General features: G+C 42.4%; 1 protein-coding gene across 3 annotated transcripts in view; it reads left to right on the plus strand.

Annotated features, from left to right (window-relative positions):
- The first annotated feature begins 746 nt into the window (after positions 1–746).
- Positions 747–14,157, plus strand: part of antxr2a (ANTXR cell adhesion molecule 2a) — a 63,984-nt gene continuing 50,573 nt past the window's right edge. Inside the window, exons 1-8 of one of the 3 annotated variants that reach the window (XM_062381333.1) lie at positions 747–1,020; positions 1,130–1,325; positions 5,477–5,548; positions 8,610–8,681; positions 9,456–9,537; positions 9,631–9,735; positions 9,843–9,911; positions 11,358–11,438. In XM_062381333.1, the coding sequence (XP_062237317.1) occupies positions 1,153–1,325; positions 5,477–5,548; positions 8,610–8,681; positions 9,456–9,537; positions 9,631–9,735; positions 9,843–9,911; positions 11,358–11,438 (654 nt within the window). In that variant the 5' untranslated portion in view covers positions 747–1,020; positions 1,130–1,152. The other 2 variants (XM_062381335.1, XM_062381334.1) reach the window with 2 other exon arrangements.

Here is a 14,157-nt window from a genome sequence, read left to right on the forward strand (position 1 = left end):
CCCTCATGTTGCTGCACTGGTAAATATCCTGTCTGACCACAGACTGTAGATAAAGATGGACGACACATCTCCACTTCCTCCCACTGTCCAGAAATATCGTTTTCGACCTGCATGATGTAATTTGGAGTCAAACAATTTTGTTTTGTTTTCATATTTATGCATTGGTACCACCACAGGGAATCGAACCCTCAACTCTATCTGTGTGAGTTAATGCCTCAGTGTTGCGGTTCACAAAGTCTGTAAAATCTGAACAGAAATTAAATGAATTGTAGATATTGTTGACGTGACGTTATGAAGTGGCCTTGAACAACAGAGGAAACAGATGTTATTGGGTGTGTGAGCTCCAGCTGGACTTAGCACTGATGATGCCTTCAAGAGCGTCCGGAAACACTGGACTCTACAACTATAACTCATGTAAAACTAATATATGAACATCTACATACTAACTACACAAATGGTTGTCTGTATGTTGAGTGAATGTCTCGTGAACCATTTATATTATCGACTTCATGTATCTTATAAATAAAAAAGTTGAGCACACAGCAGATTTAAGACCAAGGACTTCACTGATTTGTGTAATTTCAATAACATAGTAAAAAATAAATCAGTTGAATGGTTCATGCAAAATCAAAACATCTCCTGTGCTTCTTTAATTCTGTAAATCATAACAATGTGAGGTCAGTGTAGGCCAGGTCTTGATCGCTCAGATATCCGTGCTTTGTAGGTGCACCTGAACGCAGCCTAACTTTCCCCCCGAACCCTGAACTTTTCCTTCAGCTCAGGGAAGTTTACTTCAGGCTCGGTAAAGTTTACTTCGAAGTTGCCTGGGCTCGTGTCCTTTAGGTCGGTGAAGTGTCCTCAGCTCGTGTCCTCATCTCGTGTCCTCGCTGTGTCCCCGGTGTCTCCTTGTGTGCTGGAGGCTTGTTGTCCTGACGCCTCAGAGGATGTGACCGAACCGTGACTCAAGGACCATGCAGAGCCTTCACGCCTGCTGACGTCAGAGCCGTTCCTCTCGTGCAGGTCAGTGCTCGGACTCACTTTGTTTTGGAGGAAGAAGTTTTGAGTCTCGTTGACTTCTCTCAGCCGCTTCCTTCTTCTTCTTCTTTATTCTTCCTCCTCCGACGTGAAGCAGTGAACCCGCAGCCGGAGACAATGTGGCGGAAGCTCTCGGGACATGTGGCGGCGCTGGGTGAGGTGTTCGACGGCAGGAGTCGGTGGAGGTCCGCGGCGGTGGCCCTGGTCCTCCTGACCCTGCTGGCCGCGTCCTGCCGGGCGGAGGAAGCCTCCTGCCACGGAGCCTACGACCTGTACTTCGTCCTGGACAAGTAAGTGAAGGGGGGAGGTTGTGTTGTATCAGTTCACAAGTGCAACAATGTTTCTGCTGCACAAAGACAACAAGAGAACAAGGTTCGATACCTGAGATGGTGCCGCCGGTGACACCTCGTGAGGAAGAAGGGGTTTTACGTGGTCACGATATTAACTGTGGTTCATGAACTTGGACAAATGTCTCCAGACACTTGTCCACATGTGTAAACAAACTCTCAGTGAAGATCTTTCTGAATACAGACCCAACCTGTCGAGGCAGGTCACGCTTGAGTCCCAGCTTCGTTTTGCCCCATGAGACGAACTGGGATTGGTTCATACGTAAAAAACTGATTGATACACGTGATTGATTGATTGGTTGATTGGTAGTTGTTGTAGTGGTTTTCACCCAGTGCTTCCTGGTTGATGGAACTGTTGTTTCTCTATTAAATGTAAGATCTCGACCTAACTATGTAAAGTGCCATGAGATAACATCTGTTTTGATTTGATCCTTTACAAATAGAGTAGAATGAATCAATGGCACATTATGAAATAGACCTGTTTACATGGACACTGATATTCCACTTGAACTTGACTGTCTCCAGTGTTTGGTTTACTTTGATTTATTCTTTAAATCGTATATATACACTTTCTATGTGTTGATATAAAGACAATTCATCATACAAAGTGAATCGAGGCTGAACAGTAAAACAAAGATACAACACAATGAAACTCACTCGGTGTAAAACCTCAGAGTTTCAGGTTTCTGACCACCATGACATCCAAAACAACCAAAACCATAACAGCCACTGGTTTCACTTCATTAGTCTGTTGTATCAAAATGTTAAAACGAGGCCGTCATTGTGTTGTTGGGAGCTTAGAGATCAATGTGCAGCTGCAGGAGCTTTTGCTAAATAGAAACAGATATGATCATGTTGAGTTCAGTGGTTACTGAGGAGGAAGAGGAGGATGATGAGGAAGAGAGCGCTCAAAACAAACCCTACTGTTTTGAACATGACCTTTCCACATCCGTATCTCTATCTGCCGAAGGGTTAACCAAACCTGACCCACTGCCTTCAGGGAGTGAAGCTGGTTCTGTGGTGTAATGAGGTTCTTCCCACATTCTGTTTATAAAGAGGGTCAACATGGCAGCTCCCCCTGGTGGCTGGTTGCAGTCTCAGCCATAAACCCTGCCTCCTCCATGTTCGTGGATGGGACATGGGGTTAAATGAAGAAGTCACAGTCTATTGTATGTCCACTTGTTGCTCTACTGACCCGACTAACATCAGGAAATGATTATGAGGAAGAATTTTGGCTTGTCAGCTTGTACTTTCCCCCCAAACTTTAAAAGTGCTTTAGTCTTTTAATTCTCTCAGTCCCACGGGATCATCTAACACAGATTTTATCCTCCTGTTACCTCAACGTGTACGACCTTCTTCAATCATAGAATGAGACTTAAAACCGTTTCTGAATCGGGTGTGTTCATCGTGCAAAGTGACCACAAAGAGCTGTTTTGTCATTTGGAGCATACTCAGAAAAAAGGCTTCACTTCCTGTGTCTTTCATGTGCTTGAGTCCTCTGCTTCAAACACTCAGACAGCTCCCTGCCAGATTCAGTCGCTTCAGCAGAACTCTGCAGAGCTGCAGCAGCGTCATGCACAAAGACCTCACATGCATCCTGAGAGTTTACAGTCCTGACAGCAACTGTTTTTAATCCTGTCCTCCCTCGGCCTGGAAAGGAGCCACCCGTCTCAGGGCTGTTGAGTTGCAGCGCCACTTCCCCCTGACCCGGTTTCAAACCACCCCACCCTCATCTCAATTGCCAAATTACCGGATGATGACATTGATTATTCGTTGGACTGTGTTTCTTTGCACATTTGTACGTTAGGGGCGTGTCCGGTGCACGGATGCAAGTTTGGGTTTGTGAAATGTAGAAGCCTGATTCGTGTTGATTGTCACATCCTGAGTTCACAGGACTTGTTTTGCCCTGAGTGTTATCTGCAGGGAGAAATAGCTCCGCTGTGGAGTTTCCTGATTCTACTGATAAGACTAATGTGCTCACGTCAGCACTTTGTAATTTACAAAGCCTCTGTACAAAGAGGTTTTGTGCAGATTTGGGGAATTCTGACCTCTGTGCTGACTTTCTGCAGATGAAGATTTCATCGGAGGCCGGTTCATGAACGTTTTTCTGTTTTGGTTTTCCACACACTCAGGTAGCTCCTTCCAAGGAAGTGTCTCCAAGCCTTGTTGCTTCAGGCGAGTTTTCCACTTGAGCTGCTGCAGCAGTCGAGGAGCAGAGAAAGTGGTGGAGATCAAATACTCGGGTAGAGATTCTGAATCTGGTTCTATTTTAAATCAAATTCCTCAAAATCAATGTGCAGTTTAATGATATAATGAAAAACTCCCTTTTGTTCATTTGGTGAACAAGCACAGTGATTCACTCTCAAACACACTTTAAGAACAACTCGACAAAAAACTATATTCACAGTCATATTACTGGAATTTTTATTGATCCCAGTACTGTTCAGTATTATTAATTTTAACAGAAGTTATTTATTTTATATATCAGCCACGGTTAAAGTAAATGTCACATCAATTTTGAGGGTTTTGTTTTATTCTGGACTTTTGGGAACAACAACACACATTTGCTTCCTGATTGATTCTTGTACTTTGTGTCAGTAACAGATTCACCTCACCATCGCACACAGAGGAAGGAAATGATCTGACTTTCCGTAACACAATTATATTTTCGGCCTCTCACCATTTGCATATCTGTTTCCATGTGTGGCCATGTGGCGTGAAGATGTTCATCAGGGCTGAGATTATTTTGAGAGCATTTTAAAGCAAAAACACATTTGTTGCCTTAAATGTAATATAACTGTATTCATTTGATTGTGATTCCATTGGGGACAACTCTGATTCTCTCTATACTACTCGATTTATTGCCTCTTTTTTTCTGCTGGTGTGTTTGTGATCAACATGTGAACATCTGGATACGTAGCATTAGCATTGGAGGCTACCGTTGCACAACAGAATAAGATTCTGGAGGGATGAATGCTTACAGATCAGAGAGAAGTTACAAATCCAGTTTCCCTCGAACGCCTCATCTGATCAATAACAGATGAGTTCCGGGGCCAGAAAACATTAATTTGTCTCCCTCCTTTAACCGCGGTGCCAACACTGAACCACAATTAACCACCGCTAATTACCCAGTGACACTCAAATCCTGTCAAAGTGCCGTGGAACTTTGTTTCACCCGTGACCTTGACTGGGGCAGCGGGGAGGAGAGGGAGGATGACAGATGAGCCTCCTAATGGTCAAACTCGTCTGTTTTATGTTCCCCGCACATACATTGAATTGTAATTATTGGTTTAATTACCTCTTACATCAAGGGCACATTTTACACACTGTACCCACGGTGGTCAGGTTGACTTATCGAGGGGCGGGCGGGGCCACAGGGGCCACAGGGTGACGCCCACTTCACTGCGGTTTGTCCTTGGTCACAGCCAGACATTTATATTTTTCTTTTTTAAGTCTTAATTGGTTTTAAACAAGTCTTTAAAACCAATTAAGACTAAACACCTGAAAGGAAAACCTCCTCTTCTCAGTGTTCACCCTTTCATATCGGCTGAGTGAAGAGAATGATGCAAAAATATGATAAAAGGAGAGAGGCATAGAACTGGTCGACATCTTTTGTTTATTTTAAAAGCTTGATTTTTAGCTAATTAGTTTTTATCCTGTTTCAAACTTGTTTTGAAAAGTGCTTCACCAAAACATTTATTCGTATTATAAAAGGACTAATGTTGTCTTGACCACCTCAGACTGGTGGGGGGGCAGTTCCCTCCTACTCAGTCTCACAGCTCTCAGTTCATACGACCATATCACTTTAGTTATCTCTATTTTTTCCCTATAGCTTCTTTTTTGGGATAAAACAAATCCCGACTCCTCCGGCCAACTCGATTTGAAAGCTCCTGTGAACGTGTGAGCTGAAGCTACACAACACAGATTTATCCGCACAATTATCCAGCATGTGGCCGGTGTTAATGTCCAACTGTGGCACAAAAGCACAAATACTGTACAGTATACATTTTTTTTTATTTTTTTTGTAACCCCCCAGCACTCAATCTGCTGCGGCTGCCGAGCTGTGAGCTGACTCTTGTTTCCTCCGGTTTCAGGTCTGGAAGCGTCTCCGCCGACTGGATCGAGATCTACTCGTTTGTGAAGAACCTCACCGACAGATTTGTGAGGTGAGTGTGAGGTCACGAGTGTCCTCTCGCGTCTCCTCTGGAGGTGTGATGTCTTTATTCGTGTGGATCGGGAAGCGTTTCACAATGCTCGTGTTTTTGAAATATTAAAAAAACACATGAAGTGAAAATCACACTCCCTGAATCTGGCTCTGCGCGGAGCCGGGGCGAAGCAGCAACTTAATGTTTATGGCGACACGGAGTTATAGCAGTGAACATATAATAAATCAATAAAAGCTCAAGTACGTAGTAAATACGAGGATTTAACACCGAGGGAAGATATTCACCATCTCCTCAAAAGTTGTCGTCGCACACCGACAACACAAGTGACAACACAAGTGACAGCAGTGAATGGAGACAAATGATAAGTGAACATCAGTGGGATTGTTTTATGGGATAAACGTCAATAATTCACGAGCGGGCGACTTCCCACCTGTTTCATTTTGCATAAACCCGCGGCGGCTTCCTCTCTCTACATAATTCATCAAATCCAAAATGACCACAAAAAAAAAAAAAAAAAAGAATGGGGAGAAGCCGGCTTGCGTAACGTTGGAGCGGAGCGGCGCCTGCCAGCACAGGACAGACGGTGGCGACCCAGCCAGAATGAAGTGGTTGGTTGAAGAAAATAGCAAAGGCACCAGGTGGGAGTGGGTGGCAGAGAGGAGCAGTCTTCTGGGCTGTGAGAATGGCCATTTGCACCGGGGAGGGGAGAGGAGAGTGGCGGTGTGTGGGGGGGGGGGGGGTCCGGCTCCACACGTATCCACCGCCGAGCGGCTGACGGGGCGGGAGACAATGTACAGTAAAGCAAAAGAACACTGGAAGGCGACGAGGACAATCTGCTAAACAATGCCCGCTCACCAAGAGCACTTCTGTTCCGCCATGTGGAGCGAACTGGACTCCCTTCTTCACCCCCCCCCCCCCCCCTCCATCACCACCACCACCACCACCACCTCCCCCTGATTTGTCCTTGGCATCGCCGCCTCTTCATCCCAACTCTTTTCTCAGAAGCAGAAATGTATCAGCAGAAGAGGTAACGTATACACGATAAGTCGCCCACCCACGACTTCTCCTCCGTGAGTTTTTAGTCCACATATGACTGAAAGTTGCAGACAGGATGTGGAATGTATGCGGCTGCTACCGCTTCCTGCCAAATCTGCCCGTGTGGCCTAAAGATTGTGCTATGTTTGCGGGGGAGGATCGCGACTGGGCCGTGTGTCACGTGGGTGAGAAGCACCAGCACCTCTCCTTATGCTGCGAAGGCTCCGGATCCCTGAGACACGGCAGCGCTCGATTCTCTGAAGGTCGAGTTGCTCTGTGGGACTCGAACCCGACTCCTGTTCTTCAATAACTCAGTACTTTATGTGGTACTTTCCTGGGATACTTCAGATTGTGACTGTTTTACTCCACTTTGTACTTTACATTGAAATCAGGGCTGGACCTGCACCACTCACATTTTCTCTGCAAATACAATTTCTGATGAACAGATCTCTATTTGGGATTTAAAATATCTGTATTTTTTTTAGATTAGATTCAACTTTATTGTCATTGCACAGTACAAGTACTTATACAACGAAATGCAGTTTAGCATCTAACCAGAAGTGCAAAAAAAGGCAGTAAAGTGTAGAGTTTTGTGCGTATTTAAAATGGAATGTAAATAAATAAGATGTACAGTAAGAAATATATATGGAATAGTACAGTATTAATAGGTATTGTATGATAGAACTATGAGCAAGATAAATATATACAAATATATGAATATGAATATACTATAGGCGGGATAATACAGTTGTAAAAAAAGTAAAACTATTATTTCATAATAATAGTAATAATAAACTTAATTTACAAAGTACTTTCCATTGTTGACACATTTCAGGACTGAAAATTATCAGGAAATAATTTGATACAGAAATTAAACAGTAAACAACATAATTTACACAACAAAAAATAGAATAATACAAATAACAAAAAGGTTCTTTTAAGTGTAAATTTATATGAAACTTTATTAACTGGTACATTGGATTAACAGACTTTTTATCAAATGTCTTAACACATTTTAAGTGGCTGCCTTTGTAACGACAAATGAAGTATTTGAACATTTAATAATGTTATTATCTGCTTTGATCAGTAGTTTTTATTAAAGACGACAATCTTATAAAATACTGGTGTTTGTTAATCAATGCTCGTTTAGACTATTATATTTTCACTTAGAGTATTTTTTTTATATCAGATATTTCCTTGTTAATTGTTTTTGCTAAATTTAGACTTAATTGTAAAACTTTGTGTTGTTTTTCATTTTATTGATTTAAATAGATTTCTGTGTTTATATATAAAAGAAAATAATATGCAATATATTATTATTAATACTTTTATATGACTATGATTATGTAAAATACGCTATTGAAAAAGTGCTGTATTTCTGTGTTACTGATATTTTAACAGAAACACAACCATCCACAATTATCACAGTCACAATACTGATATTTACACCTAATACTTCTAATTAAAGGACTTTTATGTAAAATAAATGTATTGTTTTGTCCTCTGCTCTGATTTGTGTATCAACAAACTCCAGCTGAACATTCACACTGAAACCATTTAAGTTCGAGTCTTGTGTCGTGTGACGGCTCGAGAGAAGCTTCTCTGGTCAGTCCCACTTTTAAAAATACAAAGTCACAGGTACAAAGTACATGTTCATGCAACAGGATGTGATTGTGTGTTTGTGTATTTGCGTGTGACTCATCGTCACCACATCATGTTTCCTGCACGTTGATTATTCACTCCAGTCACACACTAATATTAGTCCACCTTCTGTTGGCTCCTCTGTAATTCTCCTGGAGTCAACTCATGTAGAAGCTGTTTTATGAAAGTGACTCCATCATGTCACTGTGTGTGTTTGTGTGTGTGTGTGTGTGTGTGTGGGTGGATGTTTGATGAAGAGGATGGAGGACACAAGGGAAGATGAGTTCATGGAGAAAAGAAAAAGAAGCTGTTGTGTTTCTTTCAAGCAGGAAGTTGCCTCCAGGTTTAGTTAATCTGGATTATTGATTTTCTTGTTCCTCTCCAGCCCCAGTATGAGAGTCTCCTTCATCGTCTTCTCAGCCAGAGCGACCGTCCTGCTGCCGCTGACCGGAGACAGGTACTCCGCCCTGAACCGACACCCTGCACACGCGTGACACTGTTAACGTCGTCATGTCACCATCAGACAGGTTACTTCTCAATATCCAATATAACTGCAAGAAAATCCCAGACAGATTTTAAATTTTGGACAGTTCTACCATTGAACGTGTTTTTTTAATAGTTTTGAATTTTAAATAGGAAAGTCTGAAGTAACTTTAATTTTCTGTTCAGGGGTTTTACTTTTTCATGTAATGTTCCATGCACGTCTTTATAGAACCTGAACATGGGAAGGAAAATTTAAGATAATCCACAACATGGATATTTGCACCAAAGGGGAAAAAGTTATAAATCTGGATCCTGCAGTATAAACACGAGGTAATCTAAAAATAGCAATGATATTTACAACATAGACAGGACTGTTTATACAATATAGATATATAAATTAGTCACATGACTTTTATGCATCATCATCCAAAATTGCACATTGTTTTAAAACTGCAATTCTCTTTCAAGAATATCTCTCTGTGTACAGTTACAGCTTGAACTCTTCTTTAAAAGTTTGCACTTCAGGCTGAAACTTTAAATAAACAACTTCTCCATTTTGTCTTAATTACAGAAACAATGTACTTATGGTTTTCACCACAACCACTAATTTATTCTCAACCCACTAATCTGTGTTCGGATCCTTTTTAAGGAGGTGGAAACATTAACCCAGAGTCCTGCTCTGATCTCAGCTCAGCAGAGAACACGTGGACCAACGTGCTGATCACTTATCTTGTGTGTGTGTTTGAAGGACGGAGATCGAACACGGTCTGGAGCGGCTGCGGGCCGTGAAACCAGCCGGTGAAACGTACATGCACGAGGGAATCAAAGAGGTCAGTTCACTCCCTCTCAAGCAAACCTGCCCAGAAAACACATCTTTAGAAAAAGCCGAGTGTGACGATCTGTCATGTGTTTGAACCCCGAAGGCCTCGGAGCAGATTCAGAAACAGTCCAAAAAGTCCTCCAGCATCATCTTGGCTCTGACCGACGGGAAACTTGATGTTTACGTCAACGAGCTCACAGTGAAAGAGGTCAGATCGGTTCCCTCGACCCTCCTGAAGTGCACGGGACATTTTCCTTCTCTCAGTGTTTTGATCTTTTCTCTTTTCTCCCCCCCCCCCTGTGTGTGATGGAGCAGGCGGACGAGGCGAGGAAGTACGGCGCCCGTGTTTACTGCGTGGGCATCAAGGACTTTGACGAGCAGCAGGTGAGAGAGCTTGAGTCTGAATCTGTCGCTGAACGTACGCCGTGTTGGACGTGTGACAGGAAAAGGTGAACGGTTGTAGCATCACAGTGTAAACAGGCTTAAAGAGATATTCCACCAAAACTCTCACTTCCTGATCCATAACCTGGAAAGAGGAAGTCATTAGTAACAGAACAGAAGCTTTAGGGACATGTTTTCATGGCAGAAAAATCAAATATACATAAAACTTTGAAACTGGTCTTTCAGGAAAATCCACTTTTCAGATGTAAAACTGCAGTTTGATCCACGTTTGGTAGAAATAAGGTGAAATATGTTGGTTCCAGCCGAGCTCTGGAGCTTTAAGGATGCAGATATCTGTTCGTATGGAATGTTCTTCTGAAGAAAATCTATTTTTTTGTTTAGATTTTGCCACAAAACATGGATGAAGAGTCCAACACATGTTCAAACCCGGGGTTTAGAGGTTATGTGGCTTTGTGTGTTTACTGGTTGTGTAATGATTAGCATCACAATCAGCTTGTGATGCAAAGATCTCACCTAAAAACGGTAATTTATCGCTATAAACAAAACTAATAAACAGCAGCTTTATGAAACTATTAAACACTAATTTAATCTGTTGATTCTCTATTAAATCCACATTATCTCAGCCTCATATTAAAGTTTGTAGCTTTATTAATTACACAATCAGCTGCTTAAAAAAGTCTTAACACCTAAAGAAACACATTTAAATCTTATAGATGACAGGAAATAATTTTCAGGGAAATTGTTTAAATTGCCAAAAACTTTGCAGCGTTAAGGAAAGTTAAATTTTCTGTATAATACAGATTAACGTGGTTTTCCCCTGACACAAACCGGTCTGTAGTTCTTCTGCTAAATCTAACCTCCATGGCAAAGGTAATGAAACTAGGACACCCATCAATATTACGTAAATAAATAAATGAATAAGTACTAGTAATAGGTGTTTTATATATATTTATACACGGAGATACCACAGAATCTGTTAAAAGTAGAACCTTTGAAGTAAAAGTGATTTTATCAGTTCAATCAGTTTATGGCCCATTTCTACTCTGTTTATTAATCATTACGTTTAATCTGGTCACTGGTTCATTCATCACTGGTCTGCTGGTGTAGTCTGAGTCAGTGCTCGTCTCACCAAGTCAGTGATGTCTGTAGTTCTCCTGTTTCTCCTCCACCCGTCACCACGGCCTGTCCCCTCTAACCATTGGGAACCATCTTATGAAGTCATAAACAAAGACAATGTCTCTCCCAGTTTGTGCACATTTTTTTTTTACAGTTGAGTGTTATGAAGTGTTTGCCACAGTCATGCCATCTGCTCCGTCTCCTGCTGCCCATGATCTGAGAGGAAAGAAAGACGCTGCTCCGTCATTAAGAAAAGAGAAGAAAGCAGCGTTTAAATCAGACGTCTCTCTTCGTCTCTCGTGTCTCCGACAGCTCGCCGATATCGCCGACACCAAGGACCAAGTGTTTCCTGTCAAAGATGGCTTCCACGCTCTCAAAGGCATCGTCAACTCGGTGAGTTTGGCTGTTTTCTCCTCCGTGTGTGTGTGTGTCGGTTCACGTGAGATCAGGAGGAGGCTTTGCTCTCGTAGGAAACAACTGAAGGTGCAGACTGATGGAAAAGTTTTGGGAATTCACCAATTTGTGTTTCCTGTCTTGACCTCGTGGAAGTTTCTCACAAACCTCAGTGAACTTCCCTCAAAGCTGCGTGGGACACATTTGCAGAAACGCCGCTCGGTGTTTCCTGGGAGAAGGAAACGTGCAGAACACTGGACTCTGGAGACGGGAGCAGCTTGACAGTTAGTCACTGTCCATATGACATCGTCCTCACAGTGTTCTCATTGTGTTGAGTGTCAAAACTCTCCGAGCGCCATCAGCGCCTCAACGCCTTAACGCTTTTCTTTTTTTATTATTTCGATAAAAACTTCAGAATAAAAGCCAGTAAAACCCATGGAATCCATCTGGTCAGTTTGAGAGTAAGAGTCCGTGAAACAGTGTTTACATTCTGAAGTTTCCCTCCCGGTGCAGCCTCGTCCTCGCTGCCAGCCCATTAGCGGTACTTTCCGTTCGCTGCGGCTCTCGGGCCCGGGCGCTGTCGGCCAAGGCGGGGGTTTGTGTGGCAACAATTTTACATGATCGTGAGCCCAGAGCAGCCGAGGCGCTCTGACCTGAGCCGGACTTGGACACGAGTGTCGCAGCCGACAGGGCCGGCAGTGTTGAGGAGCAGAGCGGAACCAGACAGAGCGGCTCAGACGAGCGGCGAGAGAGCGACGAGGCAAAGCCACGAGGAGGGTGTGACTTGTTTTCTGAGCTCGACAGAGGAGGAGGCTCGGAAACTGTGGCTCAGGCTGCGTCTCCACACAGGACCAACAACATCTGATCGAAAACTGTTTTATTTAAAATTAGCATTTTCAATTCCAAATTTGAGTTTAGAGACATTGAGCCACTTGGATCATCAGGTCGGGTCCTTGAGGCTCAAACGTGGCCGGGCCTCTGTCACCAGGGCCCCTCACCCTGAGTACTATTACATTCAATTACTTCTTTTAAAGTAAAACATGTGTTACTGCCTTTTTATCTCATTTTTGTTTTATTACTTTTTGTATTTATTTACATTTATGTGAGGCTGTCTTCTTATTGCTTTTATCAATTCATTTTTCTATCAGTGTGAATGAATTTGTCTAGTTACCCCTGAGTCGAGGTAGGGGGAACTAATTATTATTATCAAGTAGGTTTATTCAAACAAAGGAGTTTTCTTTGTGGTTTGGTACATAACAAAAATATTAGGTAGAAAAAATTAAGGTGTAGTTTATCACCTGATTGAAAAAACTGTGCACTTAAATAAATTGTACTGCATAAATTTAAGATTAAAACCTATAAATTTAGATATTCTATATGCAATGTGTTAAATATTGTGCAGAGCATCTGAAGGGGGACAATGGTGTGTGCATTCATTTAATGCATAATATTAATAAAGGGTCATTGTCAGTGAAGGTTGTTGATGAACAAAAAATATTGTGTTCCAATGCATGTTGCATATATTTGCAGCAAAGTTATTAAATTAGGAAAAAGAACATTCAAACCAGTTGCTGGTTAAAAACCGTGTAAGTGAAAAGGGAACTAGAACTTTACTTAGCTCTTTAACAGGCCCCTTGTTTATACTCACTGAATCCAGATGTTTATTTTGACAAGCACCAAATTAAAAACACTCATAAACATCAGTCCACTAAATATGTCAGATCTTTTAAAAATAAATAACTAATGAATTGTTGTCTGAGAAATAAACAGAAATGTGGAAAACGTCCTATTTTATAATGTTAAAGAAAGAAATCTGTCCAATAGTTTTTCTGACATTTCTGAAGAGCATGTGAATCCATCTTGTAATATTTAAGGTTAAAATGAGCTGAACGCCTCTGGAAGCTTGGATTTGATTATCGATCATTTCTTCTGATCTTTAAAAATGCTCTGTCTTTTTCCACAAGGATGGTCTTCTCATTAAAGTCATATTTTCTGCATCTTTAATGACCCATCAACACTTATTTTGTGAAACTTATTAAAGCCTCTATGAGATGGTCCTGCTACAGAGCTCCTCCCCCTCAGCCCCTCGGAGACGCAGTGACGCTTCATCCCAAATGAAAACCTGCAGCATTCCTCTCTGCTTTGTAATACTGGAGCACTGGCTGCTTGGCCTCCGCCTTCCTGGATTGTGAGGATTTGAGATCATCTGTGCAGCCTCTGTGACCGGCATGACAAAACTCACAGGGAGGGGGGGGGGGGGGGAGAGAGAGAGAGGGGAGAGAGAGAGAGGGGAGAGAGAGAGAGAGGGGAGAGAGAGAGGGGAGAGAGAGAGAGAGAGGGAGAGAGAGAGAGGGGAGAGAGAGAAGAGAGAGAGAGAGAGAGAGAGAGAGAGAGAGAGAGAGAGAGAGAGAGAGAGAGAGAGAGAGAGAGAGAGAGAGAGAGAGAGAGAGAGAGAGAGAGAGAGAGAGAGAGAGAGAGAGAGAGAGAGAGAGAGAGAGAGAGAGAGAGAGAGAGAGAGAGAGAGAGAGAGAGAGAGAGAGAGTTTCTGCTCCCAGTCAGGACATGTATTTTGATTCCTCTGCTACATGGGCCTTTTGTTGCCTGAAGCTGCCATCCTTTTGGAAAACTGCCCCAAATCTGCAGCAAGGCCACATTGTTATTGTCATTTAAACTCACACCCAGCTGAGTTTAGCAACGTGTACAGTGTCACAGACTTCCT

Source organism: Platichthys flesus, chromosome 3, assembly GCF_949316205.1.
Source record: "Platichthys flesus chromosome 3, fPlaFle2.1, whole genome shotgun sequence".
Taxonomy (NCBI): domain Eukaryota; kingdom Metazoa; phylum Chordata; class Actinopteri; order Pleuronectiformes; family Pleuronectidae; genus Platichthys; species Platichthys flesus.